General features: G+C 40.4%; 1 protein-coding gene across 4 annotated transcripts in view; it reads left to right on the top strand.

Annotated features, from left to right (window-relative positions):
• METTL9 (methyltransferase 9, His-X-His N1(pi)-histidine) overlaps positions 1-23,773 on the top strand; it is a 43,858-nt gene that overhangs the window by 4,423 nt on the left and 15,662 nt on the right. For all 4 annotated transcript variants that reach the window (XM_014864757.3, XM_014864756.3, XM_014864755.3 and 1 more), the window contains exons 2-4: positions 9,241-9,431; positions 13,265-13,474; positions 18,963-19,147. In XM_014864757.3, coding sequence (XP_014720243.1) covers positions 9,241-9,431; positions 13,265-13,474; positions 18,963-19,147 — 586 coding nt within the window. The remainder of the gene's footprint in view (positions 1-9,240; positions 9,432-13,264; positions 13,475-18,962; positions 19,148-23,773) is intronic.

Raw genomic sequence — 23,773 nt, 5'->3', positions numbered from 1 at the left:
TTTCAGATACCTCATTTACTTCGTTATGCCTTGAAGATACCCACCTGTGTGTGCGCATGTGCGTGTGTCTGTTAACCAGTTGCACTAACAGTTTGGCAGCCAGTTTCTCCAAGGTGGAGACTAATCTGGGGCTTTCTGAATGTTTAGGGGGAGAATGGCTCTTTTCCTTAGAATAATCAATCCAGACATTATTTGGGGATGATCCATTCACATTATGAAAATATTGTCTATGAATAAAGATGAAAGTGAACAAAAGAAAAATGTGTATAGAAACCCCAGTGAGATAAAGTGAAATATAGAGTTCATTCAGAAAAGTAGCATTTATTTAGCAAATATTTATAGTTGCCCTTTTTCTGTTTTTAAAGGGAATCATAAATTTGCATAAAATTTTTTGTAACCCTCTGCAACGTGGTTGAGTTGGTGATTTATTTGCTTTGTATTCCAGGATCCTGGGTTTGCCTTATAAACCCTGTTGCTTGTGAAGTAACTTAACTCTGATGGTTTTTCTTCCTTCAAATTAATAGCTCTATACAAGGTCTTCTGGTGTTCATTTGGGTGTGTGGGTTCCATAGGCAGCCACATCTGGTTCTTTTGGAGTTACATAAAAGTAGGTTTATGGATTTGATTGAACCATACTCAGCACAAGTTTTCCTTATGGTTATTTTATTAAGAAATTATGGTGGAGGATTTCATGGTTAAAAGAGAGATCTTGGGCAATGTTTATTCATTAAAAATTACTATTTAGTTACTATAGCCTGGAGATACAAGGCTCCTTGGAGCTAAAGCAGCTCTAAAACTATCGTAGCAGCACCATGTTAATAACTTGGTTCAGTGTGCTGGCTTTAGAACCGGGATTATGTTTCACTTTGGGCGAGCAGGAGGCAAGGGCTTCACTTGGAGCAGGAATATGGCTTGCAGGCCAAATTGGACTCTCTGACTTTTTTGTACAGCCTGTGAAGTAAGAATAGTTTTATGTTTTTAAATGGTTGCCAACATTTTTTGTAACGTGAAAATTTCTTAGCTGAAATTCGTATTTCGGTGTCCACAAAGTTTAGTTGGAGCAGAGCCCCCCCCATTCATTCACCTCTGGTCTCTGAGTGCTTCCGCTGCAGTGGCAGAGTTGAGCAGTTGTGACTGTGTGACCCGAAGGCCTGAAATATTTACTGATCTTTTTTTCCCAAGAGAAAATTTCCAGCTTCCTAATCAGCACATTCTAATCACAGGTTGCCAGACGGGTAGTTTGACTCATTGGGAAGAAATAGAGCCATGCAGTGAGAGACTAGATATTGTCACTTTTCAGTATCGGCAGACTTGGAACTTAAAAATATAAACAACCACAAAAACTTTAGATGTAGTTTTTCCGATGCGTTGCGCCTTGTGCTTAAAGATAATGCAACTATTTTAGAGCTGTTGAAACTTGAAAGGATCCTCAGGCCGCACCAACTAGGTTCTTGGTAATAACAGTCATTCAGCAGCTTCTCAATAGATGGAGCTAAAAAAGAATTGTTACAGAACTCCGTGGAACCAAGCCAGGACAATTTCTCCAGGTGACGTACTGCAAGGTTTTTTAAAAGCACAGATAACAGTATCCAGAATTATTAAGGTGTAACTTAAAATTACAAGTATGTGTATGTTTGACTTATTTTTTTACCTTCTTCTAAAAGCTCAAAACTGTGCTATGCCACAGGTGATGATGAATTCAAGATAGAATTAAAATGATTTGGAGTTTTTTTCCAAAGGAAAAATACTTGGACATCACAGTCAGAGGTGGTAGGTTGTGCTGAAGGACAGATTTTGGTCTCCTGTACCTTCACTGCCCGTTTACCGTGTGGAGGCGGACGGACGTCAGGCAGGAGCTCACAGCGCTCAGGGCAGTCAGCCAGCTAGCCAGACGGACGCTGATGGATTCCACCCTGTCCTCCTGTGAACTGCTTTCGAGAGTCTGGAGGCCTTTGCAGCTGAATACCAAAGAGACTTTTAAAAGGCTTTGTTTCCTTCCTTATAACCTGTGTTGAAACCCTAAACAAGTATTTGCTTCCGTTTCATGGAACACTAGGATCGCTCTCTTCTGCAGGGTATACCAGGAAGGTGACCTAGGGGACCCTGGTAACTTCCAGTAAGAAACTGCTGTTTAGACCCTCTGAAGCTTTATTAAAATCTGAGAGTTATAAAATACTGACAGGGAGTGAGTATTTGAAATGAAGATTGCCAATAGTTTATGGAATCAGAGCTGAGGCTCCATCAAATCCGTGTAAATTGTTTCCCTGCGTGGACATGAGGATGCCTTGTCACTCTACATGTTGAAATCTCACACAAAGAGGGCGTTGGTTTAGGTTTGTATCATTAGTAGAAATCGTAATGAATGGTTTGGTTCACTCCTGTGCTGTGCTTGGATGCAAGAAGGTGTCAGTGGTGAAATGTCTGGGCTGATTTGATTGCATTCAGAAACTTAGAATGTGATTTTTGAATCCTTAGCTGTCAAGGTCAATATTGTCAGGCTTGATCTGACCACCCCCTGTAGTAGAAGAGGTTCTCTGTTCATGGACCCTGATCAGTGGAGCCTATCGGATTGTTTTTAGTGGCACTAAATGCCTCCCTTAGGTCTTTGGTTACTCATTTCTTTTGGGAATGGCTGGGTGCCCAGACCTACAGTGCGGTTTTTAGGCATTTCCTTGAACTTGAGTTCTCCTCTGACTGGTTTTTGTTGACCTTGGACAGGAAGGGGAAGGAAATTCATAGTTATTGGGCTTCTATTGTGTGCTAGGCACTTAAATATGTTATTCCTTCTAATCCTCATAACAACTCTGGGAGGTAGGTGGTATATCCCCATTTTACAGACAGAAGATTGAGACTAAGAGAGATGAAACTTGCTCAAAAGTGCAGTTAATAGATGGCAGAGTTGGGTTTTGAACCCGGTTCTTTCTGGTTTCAAGGCCCAGGCTTTTCCCATTGCTTCATAATGTCCCTCCTGGGAAACCTTGTGTTGTCTGAAGGGCTGTGAAGATAGGCTGTCTACTTCATAGGAAAGGCCCTGCGCCAGTGGACCTCGGTGTAGACATTGAAGTTATGGAGCTGTGTGCAAAATAGTAGTTGAAGTTCTGACAGTTTATCAGTTAGACAAGGATGGGGCAGCTTCTTGAAGTGCTGGCCTTTATCCAGTTTTATCAAGTTTAACATTGAAAGAGAGAACCCATTTCTTACCTATGACATTTTCTTCTGACACCGAGTGTCCTACAGTTCGGTTCTGTCTATTCTGACATTAACTACCTGCAGTTTGCATCAGTCCACAGGTTTAAGGGCTCAGTCCCTCAAGACTGCCCTCACTTCACATACCAGCCACAAGTTGGGGTCCACAGACTACGCATGCTTCTGTTGGACCTAGTGGCAAATTCTGGGGTTCCCAAACTCCCCCCCCCCCACCCCGGGTTAGATAATTTGGTAGAATGACTCACAGAACTCAGGAAGACACTTTAGGGTTACTGGTTAATTATAAAGGGTACAACTCAGGAACAGCCAAATGGAAGAGATGCATAGGGCAAGGTATGCAGGGTGAGGGTTTGCACAGAGCTTCCATGCCCTCTCAGGTGAGCCACCCTCCCCCCACATCAGTGTGTTCAGCAACCTGCGGGCTCCCACAACCCTGTGGAGTTGGGGTTTTATGGAAGCTTTGTTAGGTAGGCACGATTGATGAACTCGCTGGCCATTGGTGACTGAATTCAATCTCCAGCCGCTCTCTCCTCCCTGGAGGTTGGAGGGGTGGGGCCGAAAGTTCCAACACCCTCCCCACCCCACTTCCCTCATTTATTAGCATACAAAAATTAGCACTGTAGAGATTCCCCAAGGGTTGTAGGAGCTCTGTGCCAGGAACCTGGAATAAAAACCAAATGTTTATTTTTTATTTTACCACATTACCTAAAAGCAGGAAGTGGGTTTTTTAAAATAACTTTCTCATTCTACTGATGTGCTCAAATCCTTTGTATTTTGGAAAAATGGCACATGTTTGACTAGTTGGGGAACTCTAAAAAATAATTTCAGAAAAACTTTTCACTGTATCCCTCAGTCTGATAAGCAAATGTAATTTTAAATGGAAATTGCATTTCTACTGTGAAGGAACAATTCATCTACTAACGTTATGTAAAGATCAGGAGATGTTTGTGGGCTTAATGAAATCTTTAAGACATGACCTAATACTTCCTTATTTTGTTTAGCTAATACTGTCAAATACACATTTTGAACTCATGTCTACCTGATTTGGCTGTTTATTTGGCTAACCATTCGTATCTTTACAGTCTTGTTACAAATAGGGAGAACATTGCCATTTACTGTTGTTTTTAGAAGATGTTATGTTTAGTTATCACATCTTTATACTTGGCATCAGCAGGTGACCGGATGGCACAACTTTTGTTTGATTAGAGTTTGTTATTTAAAATATTTAAAAGATTTCCTTACTTAGTTAGATTGAATGAAATTCGAGTGAACCTTAAAGGAAGATGCTAAGAGGACGCTTTTTCAGACACTGCGTCCAGCCCTACAGCAGAGCTGGCACATAGTCCTTCCAGTGGGAACACTTCACAGGCACAATCCTTTGTTCTTACCTGGGCACCTTTGTCTCTGTAGTCTTTTGAGGAGCACATATTCAAAGAACTCACCTGCTTGAAAGTGCCCGGTGCCTGCAGACGGGCCACTAGTGCTGTGAGCTCATTACAGCTTTTCATGTAAGCTGGGGTGTCTGGAGAGAGGTAACTCCGGGGGGACTGCCAAATGGTTGCAGAAGGTCCTGCCTTGATTATTCTCTGTAGTCAGTGTCTTGCCTTTAAGGGCAGGGCGACTGCTCATTTAAGGAGCTGAAGGTCCTGACCAAGATCATAATCCCGTTACTTATTTGTCTTGGTTTCTGATTTTTTTCTCCCCTCTGGAGTATGAGTTCCCGGAGGCCAGTGAGTCCATCTTTTAATTTTCCCTAGACCACTGTTAAGCTAGGGTAGTTAGGAAACACTACTGCAGTCAGAGCAGTGAAGTTTTCTGGGTAAGTCCATGTAGTGCTTCGCAAGTGTGCCAGTTTTGTCCCCTGGGGGACATTTGGCAATGTCTGGGACATTTTGGCTGGTCATGACTAGGGGGCAGTGCTACTGGCATCTGATGGGTTGTTAAACATTCTACAATGCACAAGACGGCCCCCCTACGAAGGATTTGATGTTAGTGCCTTCTTTTGGATTCCAACTTCTAGAGCCCCCTGCCCAGTCTTTCTGCGCCGTCCTCTCGCCTTCCTGCTCCGTGTGAGACAGTGCTCCACTGCTGTTCACAGAGTTTTCGTGGACAGTTTTGTGGAAGTGGGTGGCCAGGTCCTTCTTCCTAGTCTGAAAAGGATTATCTGGCCCGAAATGTCGATAGTGCTGAGTTGAGAAACCCTGGCCTATCGAAATTTAGTTACTTCTGGATCAGATGATCTTTTCTCTGAACACAACCAGTCCAGTTAATTGGGCCGAATAGTCCTGCCTTCTTTTAGAACAGTGAATCTCAGACAGACACACTGGGTAGAGTGAAGTGAGAGAGGCTTCTTTGAAAGAAACTTTTATACAACAACATGCATCTACAGCAGGAACTTGAATCAGCTGGAAGTGCTGAGAACCCCTAGGCTTCCCGGGATTCAGAAGTTAGCAGGTGCTAAGTGAGATGGGAAGCTCTTGGCCAGGTGCCTGGTGAGGGCAGGTGCCCAGGCAGTGTCTTCCTTCTTTGCTTGCTTTTGCTAAAGCAATTTTGTGGTGGGTGGGTAGCTTTAACCACTGTTTGCAGAATTGGGTTTAAGCAAGGCCTTGCCTAAAGGGCCTTGCATAAACCTCAGAGTTGAAGGAATTGACAGAAACCCAGTGACTGCTGTCTCTGTGGTTATCCTTATGTTCCCTCCAGGATTTTGCTAGAAACTCCAAATTCTGCCTCTTATACTGCTTGTGACTTTAAACAGTAATTCATTTGATGAACACTTATTGTTCATCTGTGTCAGTCCAGGCACTGAAGTCAGTCATTGTTCCTACCTTTAGGAAGCTTTCTGTCTACCTGGGAAGATAGACACTGAACATGCGACTATGTATAGGTATTCACTTCAGTGCTCATAAATGTGACCGGGGAGATTTATGGGATGTAAGAGAGGGAATTAGAAGAGAGGGATCTGACCCAGTCTGGACGTTCAAGGGAAACATATTTGAAGAAATGTTTAGGCTTAGGTCGAATTAACTAGGCGACGGGGAGGTGGGTTGGGGTGGTAGGAAATGTAGGGGACAGAGCAAATACCATGTGAGACAGCCATGGGAAAGGAACCTTCCAGAAAAAGAAAAAAGGGTACAGTGTTTGACAGAGTGAGTGGCCAGGTATTGTTAGTTAGGGAGTGTCATGAGGTGAAGCTGGGGACAGAGAATGGACAAATCGTTTAGGGCTTTGTGAGCCATATTAAGCATTTTGGATATTATCCTAAGGCTTCTGTGAAGCAGGGCAGTGACATGATCTGATTTGCATTTAAAGATTTACATTTTTAAAGAGGTTTGCTTGGTCTCTTAAATTTTCAACCTACTTTTTAACTTCTAGAAGATCAAAATGCCACCTACACTTAGATGTGTGTGTCTGTCTTTTTAACAGATGACGGCTTTATTGAGATACAATTCACGTACCATAGATTCATCCTTTTAAAGTGTACAATTCAGTGGTTTTTAGTTTGTTCGCAGAGTTGTACAACCATCGCCATTCTCTAATTTGAGAACATTTTCATCACTCCAAAAAGAAGCCCCAATATCTGTTAGCAGACACTCCCCGAGTCCTTGGCAACCACAATCTACTTTGTCTCTGGATCTTCCTACTCTACACAGTTCATGTAAATAAAATCATATAATTTGTGGCCCTTTGTGACTTACTCCACTTAGCATAATGTTTTCAAAGTTTATCCATATTGTATGGATGAAGCATATCTTGTTTATCCATTCATCACTTGATGGGTTGTTTCCACTTTTTGGTGATTATGAATAATGATGCTATGGAGTTGACATTTGTATCCTATATGGTCAGGAGGAACATGGATTTCAACCTTTATCTTTAAAAAGAAGGGCTTTACTCCTTTTTATTCTGTAGCACATTCGGTTCAGTAAGGAGTTTCTTTTCTGAAAGACTTATGTGATAGGAAAGGTTCAACCACATGTGTTAATGTTGAATTGAGAGAAATGCTGTTAAAAACTTGAGTTTTCCTTTTGGCACTTGAAAGCAATATTTGCAGTTAATGGTACCAATTCTTGCTTAGTTCTGGAAGTCAGAGTCCATTGTTGTTCTGATTGTCCATTTACAAGTGGATGCCGAGGAATTCTTAGCTCCTCTGTTTCACTTGAATGATTTCTTGTCCACATTAATAGAATGCACCTGATTGCCTATTACCAAGGTGATGGCTTTCATCTTGATTAGTTATTTCAAAGAATAAAAAAATAAATAAAAGTCAGAGTGGCCTCAGTATTAGAGAGTTCAGAATGTGCACTAGGAGTTCACAAGTGTAATAAAAAATGGTTTATGACCTGCACTGGGGCATAACTTGAGACACAATGAGTATTAAGAATTGGTTAATGATTAAGCGAGAACATTTTCAGACCAAGTTAAATGTAGGCAGTGAATGTAAGAAGCTTCATAGCTTATCATATAGGGTGGGAAAAATAAAAATATTTTTCGAGTCCAAGCAGTTTTGGTAACAATGTTTAAATGGTAAGTTAACACACATCAGTCAACAATTGGAAAGATTTGGTTTATCCAGTTTGGGGTGCAGGATTTGTGAAGATTAATCAAACTTTAAAATTTTATTGTGCCTGTTTGCTTGTTTGTTTTGGTTTCTAACTGGTTCCTTTCAATGTTAGTGTTGAGAATGTTACCCAAGATTTCATTCAACATTTAGCAAGCTTAGGGGACTGTAAAATTGGTCCACAATTGTGCAAGCAGTTACGGGACACCTACTGCTGGTCATATTTGTCAAGGGGAAGCAAGTTGCTTTTGGCCAGTGGACTTCTTATTGGGAAAAATTGGTTGTTTCTTAGCAGATAATGGATTAATAATAATGGTCTACTCTGCAGTTTCATCATTGTACTTGATGGGCTAACTCTTGCTTGTCAGGCCACGTTGGAGGAATCTCTTTGCTATTATTATTACAGGACTCTCCTGTGTGCCTGGTACTGTATTGAGGACTTGCCTGCATTATCTCGTTTAATCCTCTCAATTCCCTACTGGGATAGATAGATACCAGTGACATCTCTAGTCTACAGATGAATGAACAGAGGCTCAGCCATTCAGTGACTTCTCCAAGCTCACAGAGGAATGGCAGAGCCAGGACTTGGTCCTCGGGCTGCCTCTAAAGCTTAGGCACCCTACAGTCTGCTTCCCTCCTTCTCTGGAACGCTAACTCCACATGAAAATGGAAAACATTTATTATGGAAGATTAAATTTCACCCACAGTTGAAGCTCTTGAATTTTTTTCTAAAAAGTGCGTTCTGGTTAGAGCCTGGTCCCGGAAGTCTGGCTCTTAGCATGTTATTACTCTGTCTTCTCATTGATTGCACTGTGACCTTAAGTGACTTCTTAGTCTCTCTCGAGCACATTTTGCTCCTGTCTGTGAGAATGTCATATGACTTCATAAAGCATACCTCAGTATTTCTGAAGGTCTCTATATAGCCTACAAGAAGGAGGGCAGCTTACTCTGGTCCTTAGAGTGTTAAATTCTGCTGCTCACTTTACCATTAATTTGTTTGGTGGTTTTGAGTTAAATCATTGGATTATGACTATTCTTTAATCTAAAAACAAGGTTAATAATGCTAGTTATTGTCTTCTGATGTTGAATTTCAGTGAAGGAGAGGCCAGCAGAGCTTTCCTAGATCTCGGGGTCCGGGGTGTATAGTGAGGGAACTGTTAGGCCAGGATAGCATGCCTGGACTATGGCCTGGCTCCGCCACCTACTGAGCTGCATGACTCACAAGCCTCTTCAGCCTTCCCCTGCTCTTTGTGCCTACTCGGAGGCTTATGAGAATTAAATGAGAAATTATGTATAAAGAGTATTTTGTACTTTCTAGGTCATATGAATATGAGATGATGATTATCCTCAAAGTGCTGTGAGATTATAATGTTTGGAAATCTTAGATTTGATTTAGTCTTCTGGTTTTTGTCTTTGGACTTCTTAGATGACACTTCAGTTGTGTGTTTTCATTTTTCTTTTTTTTTTTCTTTTAGTGGTATGTGTGCAACAGAGAGAAATTATGCGAATCACTCCAGGCTGTCTTTGTTCAGAGTTATCTTGATCAAGGAACACAGATCTTCTTAAACAACAGCATTGAGAAATCGGGCTGGCTATTTATCCAATTATATCACTCTTTTGTGTCATCTGTTTTTAGCCTGTTTATGTCTAGAACATCTATCAATGGGTAAGTGAATCTTGGATATTTTTCTTTATCTTTAGGTTTAAAAAAAAATGAAAAAGGAATGTTACCGTGTTCAAGATATTGCCGCCTCTACAGCTACAACACTTTTCTAGTCGGTATCCTTGGCAGTAGGTCCAGTGGCCCAGCCTTCTGCAGTTATGCTTTTTAAATTCACCGTAGCTTGGTAAATCGCCTCATTGGTCTGTATGTCTGTGGTGGGAGTTACGTAGAGCAGTGCTTCTCAGCTTGGATGTGCACAGGAATCACCTGGGCATCTGGTGACAGTGCAGATTTTCAGTCAGTAGGTCTGGGGCCCGAGATTCTGCATTTTTAACAAGCTCCCAGGTGATGCCCATGATGCTGCTAGTACCCTACCATAGAGCGTAGCAAGCTACTTGAAACCAAGCCATTAACGTAGATAGGCTGAAGAGTAAGATCTTTGCTTTAAGTGTACTTCCCAGGGCAAGTTTCTTTGGGGAATTTAGTTCAGCCCAGCAGTAGGTGGAGGCTTGCTCTGAGTGAAGGGTCCTACACCTCTTCTTACCTCATGTCTAGGCTCACTAGGATCTTGTGAACCTATTGCAGAGTTGTCTATCCCTAGAGTGGTTCTCTCATGTAAATCCACAGAAAAAGCTTTGGAGCATTTTCATCCTTTCTTGGCCAGATTTTTAAACATCCCCAGGGCCCAAGAATCCGAAATGCCAAAGAGCAGAGCAGCGGGGCTCAGTGCTTGAAAAGCCTTATGAGACCACTTGAAGCTGCTGGCTGGGTCCACTTTTTTTCCCTTGAGGTTTGGAACCAGCTTGGACCAAATGTCTGCATCCCCAGTCTGTCATCTGGCCTTTAAAGATGTTTTCAGGCACCACAAGTCATTTCTCAAGCTTTCTTACTTGATTTTCATCATTGTTTATATGAAATTTCCTAAAGTTCGCTTCAGCAAACAGTTGTTATTTTTGTGTTGGTGGTTGATTTTATACAACTTGGTCTGACATTTTGTTTCTAAATTGGCTGCCCTGAATTTCTGTTTTACGTCTCTTATTTTCTCGTTGGAAAGCAAGCAAGTTACTGTAGAGTGATTCTTATCCTTCATGGATAAGAGGTACAGGACCTCTGTGAAAGCAATAAGAAGTTGAAATCCTCTCTTCAAATAGCATTTCCATTCAACACCTTACGTATGATTTTGAGAGATTTCAAACCCTAAACCAATTCCCCTTACCTCTACCTCACTGGACCCAGGTTAAAATCTTTGCTTTGGAATTTCACAGTTCGGTCAAAAAGAGGCAGCATAATTAGTAAATCCCTTTTGGCTTCGCTTATCTACAGCTCTTCTGCTTTTTTTTCCTAACCCTAATCTCCACTACCTCCACCCTGCAAATTCCAAAACATCTCTTGGCCTGTGTCCTATTCTCAGCTGAAAGTTTAATTTTGAGCCCTTTGGTACTTTCGAGTCATGGCAGGGGTACATTATTACCATGAGTGGCCATCTCTTAGAGACAGAAGTAATTACTGTGGTAGCTTCTTGAATTAGGAAGATAAGATACTTATCAGACTTCCTCTGTGTTGGGAAGAGGAAGACCAAGTAAGGAGAGGCGTAATAACTGCTTTCAGAGTTTGTGGGAAGATGTTTATAAGAAGGTGTGCCTCCTCTGTAGACTCTGGAGAGAATTTAGATGGAGGCTAGAGAACCTAGGATGGTTACTAAACACTAAAACAAAACAAAACAAAACCCCACACATGGACATCACTAACTTTGGAGGTTAAGGACAAATTAGAGAGCCGTATCTCTCCATGGTATGTGTTTGCTGGAAACCTTGTATTAAGCTAGATCAGTGTCTTGGCGTTTTACGTGGGGTAATTCTTCATTGTGTGGGAGTGCCCCACACCTTGCAGAAAGTCTAACTTTTCTGACCTTGCCCACTAAATGACAGTAGCACCCCCAAGTCATTGTGACTACCTGAAACTCTCCCACCTACTCCCAGTGCCCCCTAGAGGGCAAAGTTGGTCTTGGTTGGGAAACGCTGGGCTCGATGAATTTTGCTATATTTTTTGACAGTTTTAATCTTTTTGTGGAGCCTCTGTTGCTCATGATCTTTGGAAATAGGACAGTTCTCTCTGGTGCCTTTAGATGTAGACCAGTCAGAGTCAGATGACCTCTAGCTCTAGAATTTTATGATTATCATGTCAAGGTTCCTTACATGCCAAAGAGATGACTAGAGAAGCATGTTATTTTATAACTGGGAAAGTTTAAGCCAGATAACTATTTTGCAGCTTACTTTTGGTCCTATGGCAAGTCAGCGCCGACATTTGAAACATGCATCCCCCAAGCTGTGCTGCCTATCACCTCCCTCTTCTTGCTCGGCCTCTGGCTCCTGTGGGAAATTTTGTATAGCTCTTTTAGTAAGTTTAGTTCCTTTTCTCAGATTTGCTTTCTGCAACCTGTTTTTCTGCTAGAATTTATGAACAATTGAGGATTAAAAACAACTTTTCTTTTAGGAGATACGGTTTTCTCTGGTAGACAGTTGTAGTGGATAGCCTCAGTTAGTCTCTGAGGTCTCCTCCTGCCCTTTTCTAAGCATTTCTGTGGTGCAGAAGATTTACTGTAAATGCGTTATTAGATTTGATTAAACTCTCTTAAGGCCTTAATGGAAAGAGGGAAGGGGATGTTTGTTATGTGACCTCCATAATTTGAACTTTTTCCTGAACCCAGTCTCACCAGGAGCACCAAGTTGCATCCATCTTTCCACTCACTCTAACAAATATAGTGTGCCTTGTGATTATTTCCAGAAAGTAGCAGTACAGTACAGATTTTCTTGCCACTTCCTAGACAGTGGTTTTTTCAAACTGTTTTCCAGGGTCTGGAGAGGAGGTGCCTCTGGAGCTGCTTCAGGCGGCAGGGAAAGGCCTAGAAGTGGGCTGGCCGAAGCCCAGGGCTGTCAGCCTCATTTCAACGTCAGCTCTCCTTCTGCGGCTTTATATTGTCTTTGAGTTCAGCTTTGTCTAGAGAGAGGGTTCTGCTGCTGAGGAGGAGTCTGAGAATCCCTGCCCTGGGCAAACGGGGATTTGAGGGCTAGAAAGCAAGTTCTAAATAGGAGTGTGTTTTATTTCCCCAGATGGAAATGAAATAGGGAGACTTAGTTTGATCTGTAGCTGCTATTCTGAGGGTTCACTTTGATCTCCATTTTCGCTTCTTTCAATTTTCTTTTTTCAAAAGTATTACTGTGGTTTTTGAGTGTTTTTTAGAATCTGTGGAAATAATAAGACCCAGCCAATTGTATAACATATAACTGACACAAGTACTATCTGCTTTTCTCATGCAAATTAAGTGTCTGTTAAAAATCTGTTATCCTAAAGCTATTTTTCTCGCCCATTGTTTAGTTTCCTAATGGCGTTATTTTCCTAGTTGATGTCTTGGCTTAGTGTTACTGGCTAGTGCTGTGGTCTGATCCTGTTGGTCTGTCGTCTGTGTAACTGACGAACGTTTTCTGTTACTCCTTCCATCTCTCCTTCCTATTTTGACATAAGTTCTTCACATTCATCTTTTAATTTCTTACTCATTTATTTTTCCCTTCCCCTCTCGACTTTTTCCTTTCTACATTTTCTTCCTCTCATTGTCCACTCTTTTGGGGGATTTTATTTGCAAATGAGACAGATAATGGTACCTGAAAGTATTTTCTTACTTTACTTTGTTTTTCAGTCATATAAAATAATACACATTTTAATCATATAATCGTATAAAATAAACATTTTGTAAGTTCAAAGGCTCCCTGTGTCCTTCTGTGTGTATGGAGGGTGCTTGATCTGTACAGACGCTTCCATTTTTGTTCTTTTCCTTCCAGGTTGCTAGGAAGAGGCTCAATGTTTGTGTTTTCACCAGATCAATTTCAGAGACTGCTTAAGATTAATCCAGACTGGAAAACCCATAGACTTCTTGATTTAGGTGCTGGAGATGGAGAAGTCACAAAAATCATGAGCCCTCATTTTGAAGAAATTTATGCTACTGAGCTGTCTGAAACTATGATATGGCAGCTTCAGAAGAAGAAATACAGGTATAGTTTCTTGACATGTTTTTGGGTATATTTCTTGGGTTTAGATGTATTTCTTCTTGAGAGTATTTTATTTAAAGGATGTGAATCAGAAACAATTTTCCATGATTAGGAATTTTTTTTAAAAACTGTCCATACTACAGTTAAATGGAGGTTGAGAGAGAAGTCATCTCCCTTGGCAGTGTGTTTTTGAACTAGAGGAGTTGGCACGGTGGGGGGAAAGGGCAGATGAGGGACAGCTTGGAAGAAGGAGATCGAATGTATGGACTTGTTCCCTAATTGCAACCTGGCATTCTCAAGTCTTGTTTTTGTTTTTTTAATTAAAAAGAAAATTTTATTGTGGTAAAAAGATATAACATAGAATTTACTGTTTAACCATTTTACCTGTACAGTTCAGTGGTATTAAGTACATTCACATTGTTGTGTAACCATCACACCATCCGTGTCTAGAATTTTTTCATTTTCCCCTCTGAAACTCTACCCGTTAGACACTAACTCCCCATTTTCCCTCTCCACCAGTCCCTGGCAACCACTGTTCTACTTTTTGTCTCTGTGAATTTGACTACTCCAGGAACCTCAAATACAAGGAATCATACAATACTTGTCCTTTTGTCACTGGCTTATTTTACTTAATGTAATGTCCTCAAGGTTCATCCATGTTGCAGCGTGTGTCAAATCTTCTTCCTTTTTAAGGCTGAATAATATTCCATTATATGTATATACCATATTTTTTGTTTATCCATTCATCTGTCAGCGGATACTTGACTTGCTTCCACCTTTTAGCTATTGTGAATAATGCTGCTGTGAACACGAGTGTACAAATATCTATTTGAGTTGCTGCTTTCACTTCTTTTTGGGTATATGCCCAGAAGTGGAATGGCTGGATCAGATGGTAAGTCTATGTTTAAGTTTTTGAGGAATTGCTGTACTGTTTTCCACAGCAGTGGCACCATTTTATATCCCATCAACAATACACAAGGATTCTAGTTTCTCCACATCTTCATCAGTACTTATTTTCTGGGGTTTTTTTTGTGTGTGTCAGGAAGATTGGCCCTGAGCTAATATCTGTGCCAGTCTTCCTCTATTCATGTGTGGGATGCCGCCAGAATATGGCTTGATGAGTGCTGTTTAGGTCTATGCCTGGGATCTGAACCCGCAAACCCCGGGCCACAGAAGCAGAGCGTGGGAACATAACCACTGTGCCACCAGGCCTGCCCCTTATTTTCTGGTTTTTTTTGATAATAACTATCCTAATGGGTGTGAAGTGTCAAATGTTGGTTTTAAGCTTGAGGTTTTGCTGCTTGGGAGACTTAGGAAGAAGGCTCCTTATTCAGTATGGATTCTCTTGATGGGAGAACATGCTGAGTATAGAGTGGGCAGGTCGAGGTAGAGCCTGCCTCCTTCTCTGATATTTTGGAAGGTGAGCTTAGCCTTAGAAAGAAAGGAGAAAGAATTATGCACTCATTCTCCTATCCACCTAAGTTTGTACTTAGACACACTAACCCTAGAGACAGAGCATCAGCATAGCTCTTTGGACCAGGACTGGGTTGAACATTGACAAATCCTGGAAACTTTTAGCCTGGGGAAGAGAAGACCAAGTAGGAAAGGGGTGGAAGGGAAGATTACTGTGCACAAATATTTAATGGGATGTTATATGGAAGGAGGGAATAAGTGTAGTCCCTGGTATGTCAGGCAGATCAATAGCTGTTAGGGCTGTCTTTTAGGAGAATTCTATCTGTGTGAGGTTGAACTGAGTGATTCATAAGGTCTCCCTTAGCTCCAGCAATCTGTCTCAGATTAGATCCTGGTGGGTCTGTGTGGTGAAAATTGAAACATATTCCTTCAATTAGAAGTTAATTCACCATTTCAAAACTTGGAATGCTTTGACCTTTGTTAGGACAATGGCTTAAATCATGCTGAATTCCTAATCTGATTCTCTGCCCCCATTTAAAAGAAAAAATCTGTGTTTTGAAAGTGGATTTGGGGAGGAAGGTATTGGAACATGTCTTCGTTCCCCTCCCACCTGCCCGGCCCCTTTCCTTGCTTGTTTGCCAGTAAAGCCCTTCTTGAGACTAAATGCCTAAATGGGATTTTCAGTGATGCTTCAGATGTTTGAATTAGTAATTCAGTATATCTGGAGTTTACACATAACTTCATCAACTTATCCACCGTATAAAAAATACTTAGTTTAATTTTTTTCCTTATATATAGCACATATGCCAAAATCTGCTTGCAATTTGACCTAAATAGGAAATTCATACTGATTGACACTCTCTCCATAATATCAGTATGAAATAAAAACATATTCACAAAAGTGGCAGCTTTTGATGCAGTTTCAGATTTTGATGAGGATGTGATGATGCCTTAGTAAGTTGAGGGGTTGCCCAACCCATGATGGCGGGGCAATTTTTAGCTTAATTCCTTGTTTTTTTGGCTTCTTTTTGGGAGGTGGCTATTTTTTGTTTCTCTTCAATATCTGGGCCCATGAACAACTGGCTTTTTAATGACAGTTCTAGATGTCATTTTTGAAATAAATCAATGAACAGAAAATGGCCAGATTTTTCCTCTGTATTGCCAGTATATCGTTGTTTATACCAGAAAACCCTGTTGTAAAATTTAAGGATGTGCCTTTGATTTTTTCTTTTTTTTGAGGAAGATTAGCCCTGAGCTAATGTGTGCCACCAATCCTCCTCTTTTTGCTGAGGAGGACTGGCCCTGAGCTAACATCTGCGCCTGTCTTTCTTTTATTTTATGTGGGATGCCTGCCACAGCGTGGCTTGACAAGTGGTGCCATGTCCACACCCGGGATCCAAACTGGTGAATCCTGGGCTGCCAAAGTGGAACGTGCGCACTTAACCGCTGTGCCACCGGGCCAGCCCAAGGATGTGTCTTTGATTCTTTAAAACAAAACAATAACTTTTCTTTATACTGTTGGGGAGTTTTGTTTTTTATTTAGAATTTATCAAAATAAATTCTCTTCTTTGTCACTTCTCTAAGAAAAATTTATTTTAAATTCTCCTAGAAGGTAAACTATTATTTAACTCATGTTCTTGAAGATAATCCCTAAACAGATGCCTTGCTTCTTGGGGTAGCACTGGTGTCTTAGAGAAGCCATAAACATAGGAAAGGATTAGACAACTGATTTCTGGTTGTGTGTGCTAACTTACAGTTCCACAATTCAAATGGCAATAAATAGAAACGTTCTTTGGCAGGAAAAGATTTTGGCAGCATGTTTACCTTCCTCAGTTTGCTTTAGCAAAAGTTAATGTTAAAATTAGTTTCCGTGATCCAAATGGTGGTTAGCGGCTGGTGGAGAAAAGAAGCACGCGGCGAGACCCTGAGTGGGGTTGGGGGTGGGGCTGGGTTTAAGCCCCCACTTCACAGACACGTCACACCAGGTAATCAGAGAGGAATTGTGTATACATTGTTGACACCAGAGAACAAAGATTTTAGTGTCAATTGGAAAGACTTTAATGACTTGACTTTAATGCATTATCTGTAAGTTTGGGATCTTTCTTGAAAAGAAAATAGTTGAGAATTCTATTTCTTATGTTAATATCCTCTGTATTTTCTTTTTTTAACAAAAAGATACTGGAGACTGAAGTGCAGATGGCCGTCCACTCTCAGCCACTGCCCTAGCAGCATTTATTCAAAGGATGTTGGTCAGGTTCTTTCTCACTTTACGTGGAGAGGCAGGTTCATTGACCTGAATAACAGACTAGGAGAATCTCCAAGTTGTCATTTCTGCCCTGCCAGTGATTTGCAGTGTGACATTGGACAAGGCACTTCTTTCATTTTTCTCATAAGAGGAAAGTTCTAACAACTTGTTAGGATTCCTGGGCTAGTAAAGTTGTCTTTATCAGTTGAACTAAGTTTACACATAGAAATCACAAAACAGAAATAAAGATGAAGTTGGACTTCTGTAGGTAAAGTTTTTACCTGTCCCAGCATTAAAGCCATAATTTTCTGTTGTGAGAGTGTATTTCTGTCTTTCAAAATTATCGACATGGAAACTCACTATCTGCGACTCATTCTGAGAGGGATTTAGGAAGATTATTTTAGATTAAAACATACTGATGATATTTGGCTTCCGCTTCGTTGTAGACAGGCCTAAATTTGTTGTTTTGTTTTTTAAAATCAAGCACGTAATTTGTTTTTTGCAATTTATGAATTTAAATTGGCTCTGTGGCTAAACTATTAAATTACAAATAGCCTTTCTCTTTAATTGCTCGTTTTGGTTTTTGAGGTGGGAATTGATGAACTTTTTGTCTTGAAAGTAGAGTCTTCCCTGAGGTTTGAATGAGCTGAATCCAGTTTCTGAAGTCATCACTGCAGTCCCAGTTTCAGTGCCACAGAGTGCTTGTGAAGCCCTCACGCTCCACTTACTTCAGGCAGCAAAGGAGTGTGACACCCAGTCCCTTGAAGTTCGTTAGAGTGTGGTTTTGCAGGAGGCTTTAGTTTTAAAAAAACCTAGATTGAAAAGAAGATGCACCTGAGAGGTTTGTGTTCCTTTTTATTCTATTCAAAAATGCTCTAAAATATCATTATGCTAATGAGTTATACTTTTTCATTACACTTTTAGAATTTTCTAACATATCTCTGCTGTATTTGCTCGGCATTATCAAAGACTGTTTACCAAAGTTCCTTTTTCCTGGTTTCTTTTCCCACTGTCTGTCTTAATGTATCTCACCTACCACATTCTGATTGGTATAAGCCAGCAGGAGTGAGTACTTTATAGTGGTTTCCTTAATGGTGTGGCTAACAAAGATTTGATACAAGAACTCCCCCTTTCCGTGGATAAAACATTGTGAAGGACTAGAAATGATCTTTGAGAGAGAGAGTGAGTGTGCGTGTGTCAGTGTTTGTGATATTGAGCGCTGAGGGTGACGTGTTAACTATACTCTTCACTTACAGTTTTAGTAGAATGTCCTGTGCTTTATTTTTTCCTATGTAGTTATTCAGATATGAAGATTCTAGAGTACGAAATAGTAGCTCTCTCCTGGGAACAGAGATGTGCTCAAAAGGTCATAGCTTGTAAATGGGAATTATCTTATACCAACCCTAGTCATTCTTACATAGGAGGGACCCTAGGAATAGAAAACAGGAATGTATGATATATTTTATGATTAAATTTCATTGAATGTGGAAAGTAGGACCCTTTGTTCATTCACTGATGTTCAAGAATTTGATGCCCTAGTTTTATAACCATTTTTATCACCATACATGTCCTTTTACGAGAACTAATCATATGTTTAATATGAAAATGTATGGTGTGTTTTGGGATTTGGAAATAGGTGAAATGCTAAATTTAAAGAAATGTGGTTGCTGTTTTCCTCTTGCCTGGCCATAACTGCGAACATGAATTATAAATGATGATTTTGAATTTACTTTGATCTGGAAGACAAGTTAGAGCCTTTACTGGCATCTCAATTATTTTTAACGATGTCTTTAAGGGAGTTTGTATCAATCTAGTTCTTTCTGATTTTTCCAGAGTGCTTGGTATAAATGAATGGCAGAATACAGGGTTCCAATATGATGTCATCAGCTGCCTGAATTTACTGGACCGCTGTGATCAGCCCTTGACTTTGTTAAAAGATATCAGAAGTGTCTTGGAGCCAACCAGAGGCCGGGTCATCCTGGCCCTCGTCTTACCCTTTCATCCCTATGTGGAAAACGGTGAGTGTGGTCAGGCTGCCTCTTAGCTATCGTAGATATTTATTGGTATTTGTGATTCTGTTTCTTAGAATAGCCTGGAATTGAAAAGAATACAGTTAACTCATGTAAAATATCACTTTGGTTAATGTTCTTCTTAATGTGGATTTTATAGAACTCTGATACTCCCTTTGCAGTGGTAATAATTAATACTTGGCTGGGTCTGCATGCTTGAGATGGAAAGCTTAAAATGTGTTTGCATTTTCTGCTCTTAAATGGAGCTTGAACTGTTTATTTATTAGCTTCTAAGCTGAGTCAAGCCAAAAATGATGCCTTTTAATCTACCCGTGTATACTTGGCCAAATGTCGTATCTATTTTATATTTTACGTCTCTTGTCCCAGACTCTAGAAATGATAAATGCTCTTACCTGGTTTTTCCTTTTAAAGACCATTAGTGTTTCAGCACATATCATTTCTTTGTGTAACATTTGGTTTTTTGATTGATTGGTCTTTGCTCTTCAGCAATATTGAATGAACAATATCTTAGAAGAAATGGTTTGATTTTGCGTTCATATTTACTGTGACTTCTGGCTGTTAGTTTAATTCATAGTTTTAGCTTATGTGGTTTGCATTTTAGGTCATGCTGAAAGGTATGACTTTAAGCCTCTCTTTTGCATTTTCATAAGTTAATGTATAGCGAATAAAAATTATTGTATAAGTAATACATGTTAATGTTTTAAAATCTTTAATTTTTCTATTTTACAGCCTAGTTCAGCCTTGGGTTTAAAAACTCTTCAAAGAAATCCGTTAATATTTTGCAAGCGTCGTAGTTATTCGAATATCTGTGAAAATCTGTCTTAAGGAATAATGTTCATGTTTGCTTATATCCATGGATTGCGTTGCCACTCACTTGCTCCTTCATTTCTTCTCGTCCTTATTTTTTCCCCCTCAGGTCTTAGTCCCTTCAGATTTAATGCTTGTCTTAACATTTATCCAGTGGTTTTAGATTTGTGTTGATGGTGGGGAAAATGGAGAACTGTTTAGACATTGGAGGGCGGGAAGGAGAACAGATGGAACAGATATCCCTCCCCCATCGAACGTCTCCATCATTCCATTCCTCTTGTTAAATCGTTTGTCATGGTAAAGAGAAAACTGCTGTAAGTGTGAGTGCCCGGATAGCGTATATATATGTTGTAAGTGAAAAGCCTAAGAAACGTCCTTCTTGTTAGTACAGCGACCTGACCTTGTCTCAGTGCTGTTCCCAGTGTAGTTAAGTATCAGCTCCATCCTTGCATCGCAGTCCTGAGTCATCAGGTTATAGGTCCTGGCTTCCTGTGTCCTGTTGGGCAACCACGTGATAGAACTTTAATGCTACTTCCTGGCATAGCAGGAGGTGGGAGAGCTGGGGAGGAAACATCAGTCTAGCCATGAATTTTATTTCCTTGTGTTTCTGACGCTAAAAATTGAGAGGAAGTCAAACTGGACAAGAGGGCAGTCTCCAGTAAGAGCTGAAAACAAGCTCCTTGATTGTGGACTCACAGAGTTGCCTGTTGGGTCCAGGGAGTCTGGCATGTGACACGTAGCAAACCAGAGACAAGAAGCCTTGTTACTGTGGGTGACCTTTAGTGACCTATAAATTTTGCAGACTGTTCCGCAGCACTCTGTTATTGCTTCCTTTCTCTAAGTCACTAATTAGATCCCGATGATTTCCATGTGACACTATGTGACGACTGAGGTGCAAAGTGAGCTTGCTCTGTGAGTGCATGAATTTTGGGCTCTTTTGAGGATATCTGAATGTGCTTTGCATACTTGGCTCAATTTATGTTTTAACAGAAAGGCATTGTAGATGAAATGATTACTTGCATAATTTTTTTGAAATTTATTGAAGTTGAATCACAGTGATTTTGTTACTTAGGTTAATTTGAGGAAAAAAGTGCAAGGGTATCTAATTTCAGTTTGTTTGGTTTACTGACCCAGTTTTGTTTAGGGGTTATTAAATCTAGTGAGCATTGTTTTAATCATCAAAAAGGGGAAAAGTATGTGATGGAGAAAAGGAGAATTACATTGCAAAAATGAAAATTTAAGGAGGTTTAATTTTTCAAAATTATAATTTTTATAAAAAGATAATTCATAGTAAAAAAAAGTTTAAGCAGCTTGCATGAGGGTGTATAATGAAAAGTTTCTCATCCACTCCAGTTCCACAAGCTTGTTCAGGTTTCTTGAATATTCTTCAAAATGTAAGTATGTCTGTACATGAAAAAATTGATTATATAATTAAAGCCCTCTGTAAATACTTTCATTGCCTTTTTCCACCCAAGTTTATCAAGGAAATGATTCCTGCCAGCACATGTATCTGCGCTGTCTGGATGTAAGCAAGTGGTATGTTGGAGCTGGTTTTACTGGCTCTTGAGAGCTGATTGTTACATTGGCAGGAATTTAGTGAGCTGGTTGTTAAACATGGCCATTATTGAAACTGACTGTGGTGGGAATACTTACAGCATGGAAATTGGCAGACGCTACAAATAGCCTCCTCCAAGCTGGTTGGTAAACATTTACCAGCACACCACTGGATATATGATGCTTTTACCTAAGGACACCTCTGCTGACGTAATTTTAGATGCCAGCAGTTTGCTTTATAAGTAATAGTGAAACGAACACTCTTGGGCAAGTCTTTGCACACATGTGTAAATATGTATTAGGATGCTTTCTGCTTTAGGAAACAGAAGGAGCAACTAAAAGTAGCTTGTAAAAATTGATTTTATTTTGGTAAAGTGATTCCAAGGTCGGTTAATTCAGTGATAAAACTATTCCATTGAAGTTCAGAGCTTGCTTACTTTTCTTCATCTTCAGTATGCCAACATTCCCCTCAAAATTGCAAAATGGCTGGGGCTGGCCCCGTGGCCGAGTGGTTAAGTTTGCGCGCTCCGCTGCAGGCGGCCCACTGTTTCGTTGGTTCGAATCCTGGGCGCGGACATGGCACTGCTCATCAGACCACGCTGAGGCAGCGTCCCACATGCCACAACTAGAAGGACCCACAACGAAGAATATACAACTGTGTACCGGGGGGGATTTGGGGAGAAAAAAGAAAAAAGAAAATCTTTAAAAAAATAAAATTGCAAAATGGCTGATGTCGTGCCAAGCATCATGTGTAGGCATGACAAAATCTTGAAAAGAAAGAGGCATTTTCTCCTGTACATCTCTCTGGTTTTTTTAGTGAGAGAAATGTTTCCCAGAAACCTCCCTAGCACACTGCGTTGCAGGTCCTGTTGGCAAGGATGGGGGCATGTGTCCCTGCCCAGGCAGCAACTGGCAAGGGATTCAGGACCATCATGATGCACTCTCCAGGTCTGTGGAGGGAGTCATCTGCCCTGAGCACATTTGTTTACACTGTGGAGCTGAGCTTGAAGTGAAAGTGGGAGGGAATTGGCTGCTGAATACTCATGCCACAGAGTATCTTCATTCATTTAAAAAGTGTTTACTGAGTGCCTAGGTGCTGGAGATAAGTAAGCAGCAAACAGATAAATATCCCTGCCCTCGTGCAGCTTATGTTCTAGTGAGGGAGACAGACGGTAAACAAATGGCATGTTGTTGGTCATAAGTGTTATGAAGAGAAGTAAACACTAAAAGCAAGAAAGGGGCTCTGGAATTGGGAGTTGGGTTGGGGGCTGTAATTTTAAAGAGAGCGCTCAGGGAAGGGCCTCACTGAGCTGGTGGCATAGAGAAAAGATCTGAAGGAAGTAGATCTAAGGTTACCTGTATGATGCATCTCCAGGAGTGGAACTGCTTCCTAAAGAGTGAAGTTTTCCCCAAAGCTGGCCTGTGATCCTAACACCAGTTACTGAATAAATCGTCTCTTTCTCGATGCTTTGAAATGCCACCTTTATCAGAGACTAAAGTCCTGTATGTGTTTGGTTCTGTTCTGTTAAGATTTAATCCATCTGTGTGTGTGCCAACACCAAACTATTTTAATTACTGTACCTTTATCACACACTTTAATATCCCAGGACTAGTCCCCTCTCAATCAGTTCCTTTTAGATTTTTATTGACTGACTTAGCAGATCAGCTTTAGCACTAGCTTGTCTAACTGCCCCATATTAAATTTATAAGTTAGTTTAGGGAGTATTGAGTCTTCCTAGCTAATAATAGGATGTGTCTTTCAATTTATTCTATTGCTTGTTCTTTAGTATCATAAAATTTTCTTCTTAAAGGTCTTGCACAATTTTTGTTAGATTTATTCTAATGGGATGTGTGTGTGTATGTGTGATATTGTGAATAGGAATTTTTCTTCCATCACACTTTGCAAAAATTAAAAAAAATTTCCTGCTTTATTGAGATATAATTGACAAATAAAAATTGTGTGTATTCAAGGTATATAACGTGATGATTTAGTATAGGTATACACTGTGCAGTGATTACCACAGTCAAGTTAATAACATATCCAATACCTCACATAGTTACCTTTTTCTGTGTATGTGTGATGAGAACACTTAAGATTTATTCTTTTAGCAAATTTCAGGTATACAGTTCAGTTTTATTAACTGTAGTCACCATGCTGTACACTAGATCCCCAGAACTTACTCATCTTACAACTGAAAGTGTGTATCCTTTGACCCACATCCTCCCGTTTCCCCCACTCCCAGCCCCTGGGCA

This window comes from Equus asinus, chromosome 14, assembly GCF_041296235.1.
Source record: "Equus asinus isolate D_3611 breed Donkey chromosome 14, EquAss-T2T_v2, whole genome shotgun sequence".
Classification (NCBI taxonomy): Eukaryota; Metazoa; Chordata; class Mammalia; order Perissodactyla; family Equidae; genus Equus; species Equus asinus.
Note: the sequence above shows the minus strand (reverse complement) of the source record. Positions and strands in the feature narration are given on the sequence as shown.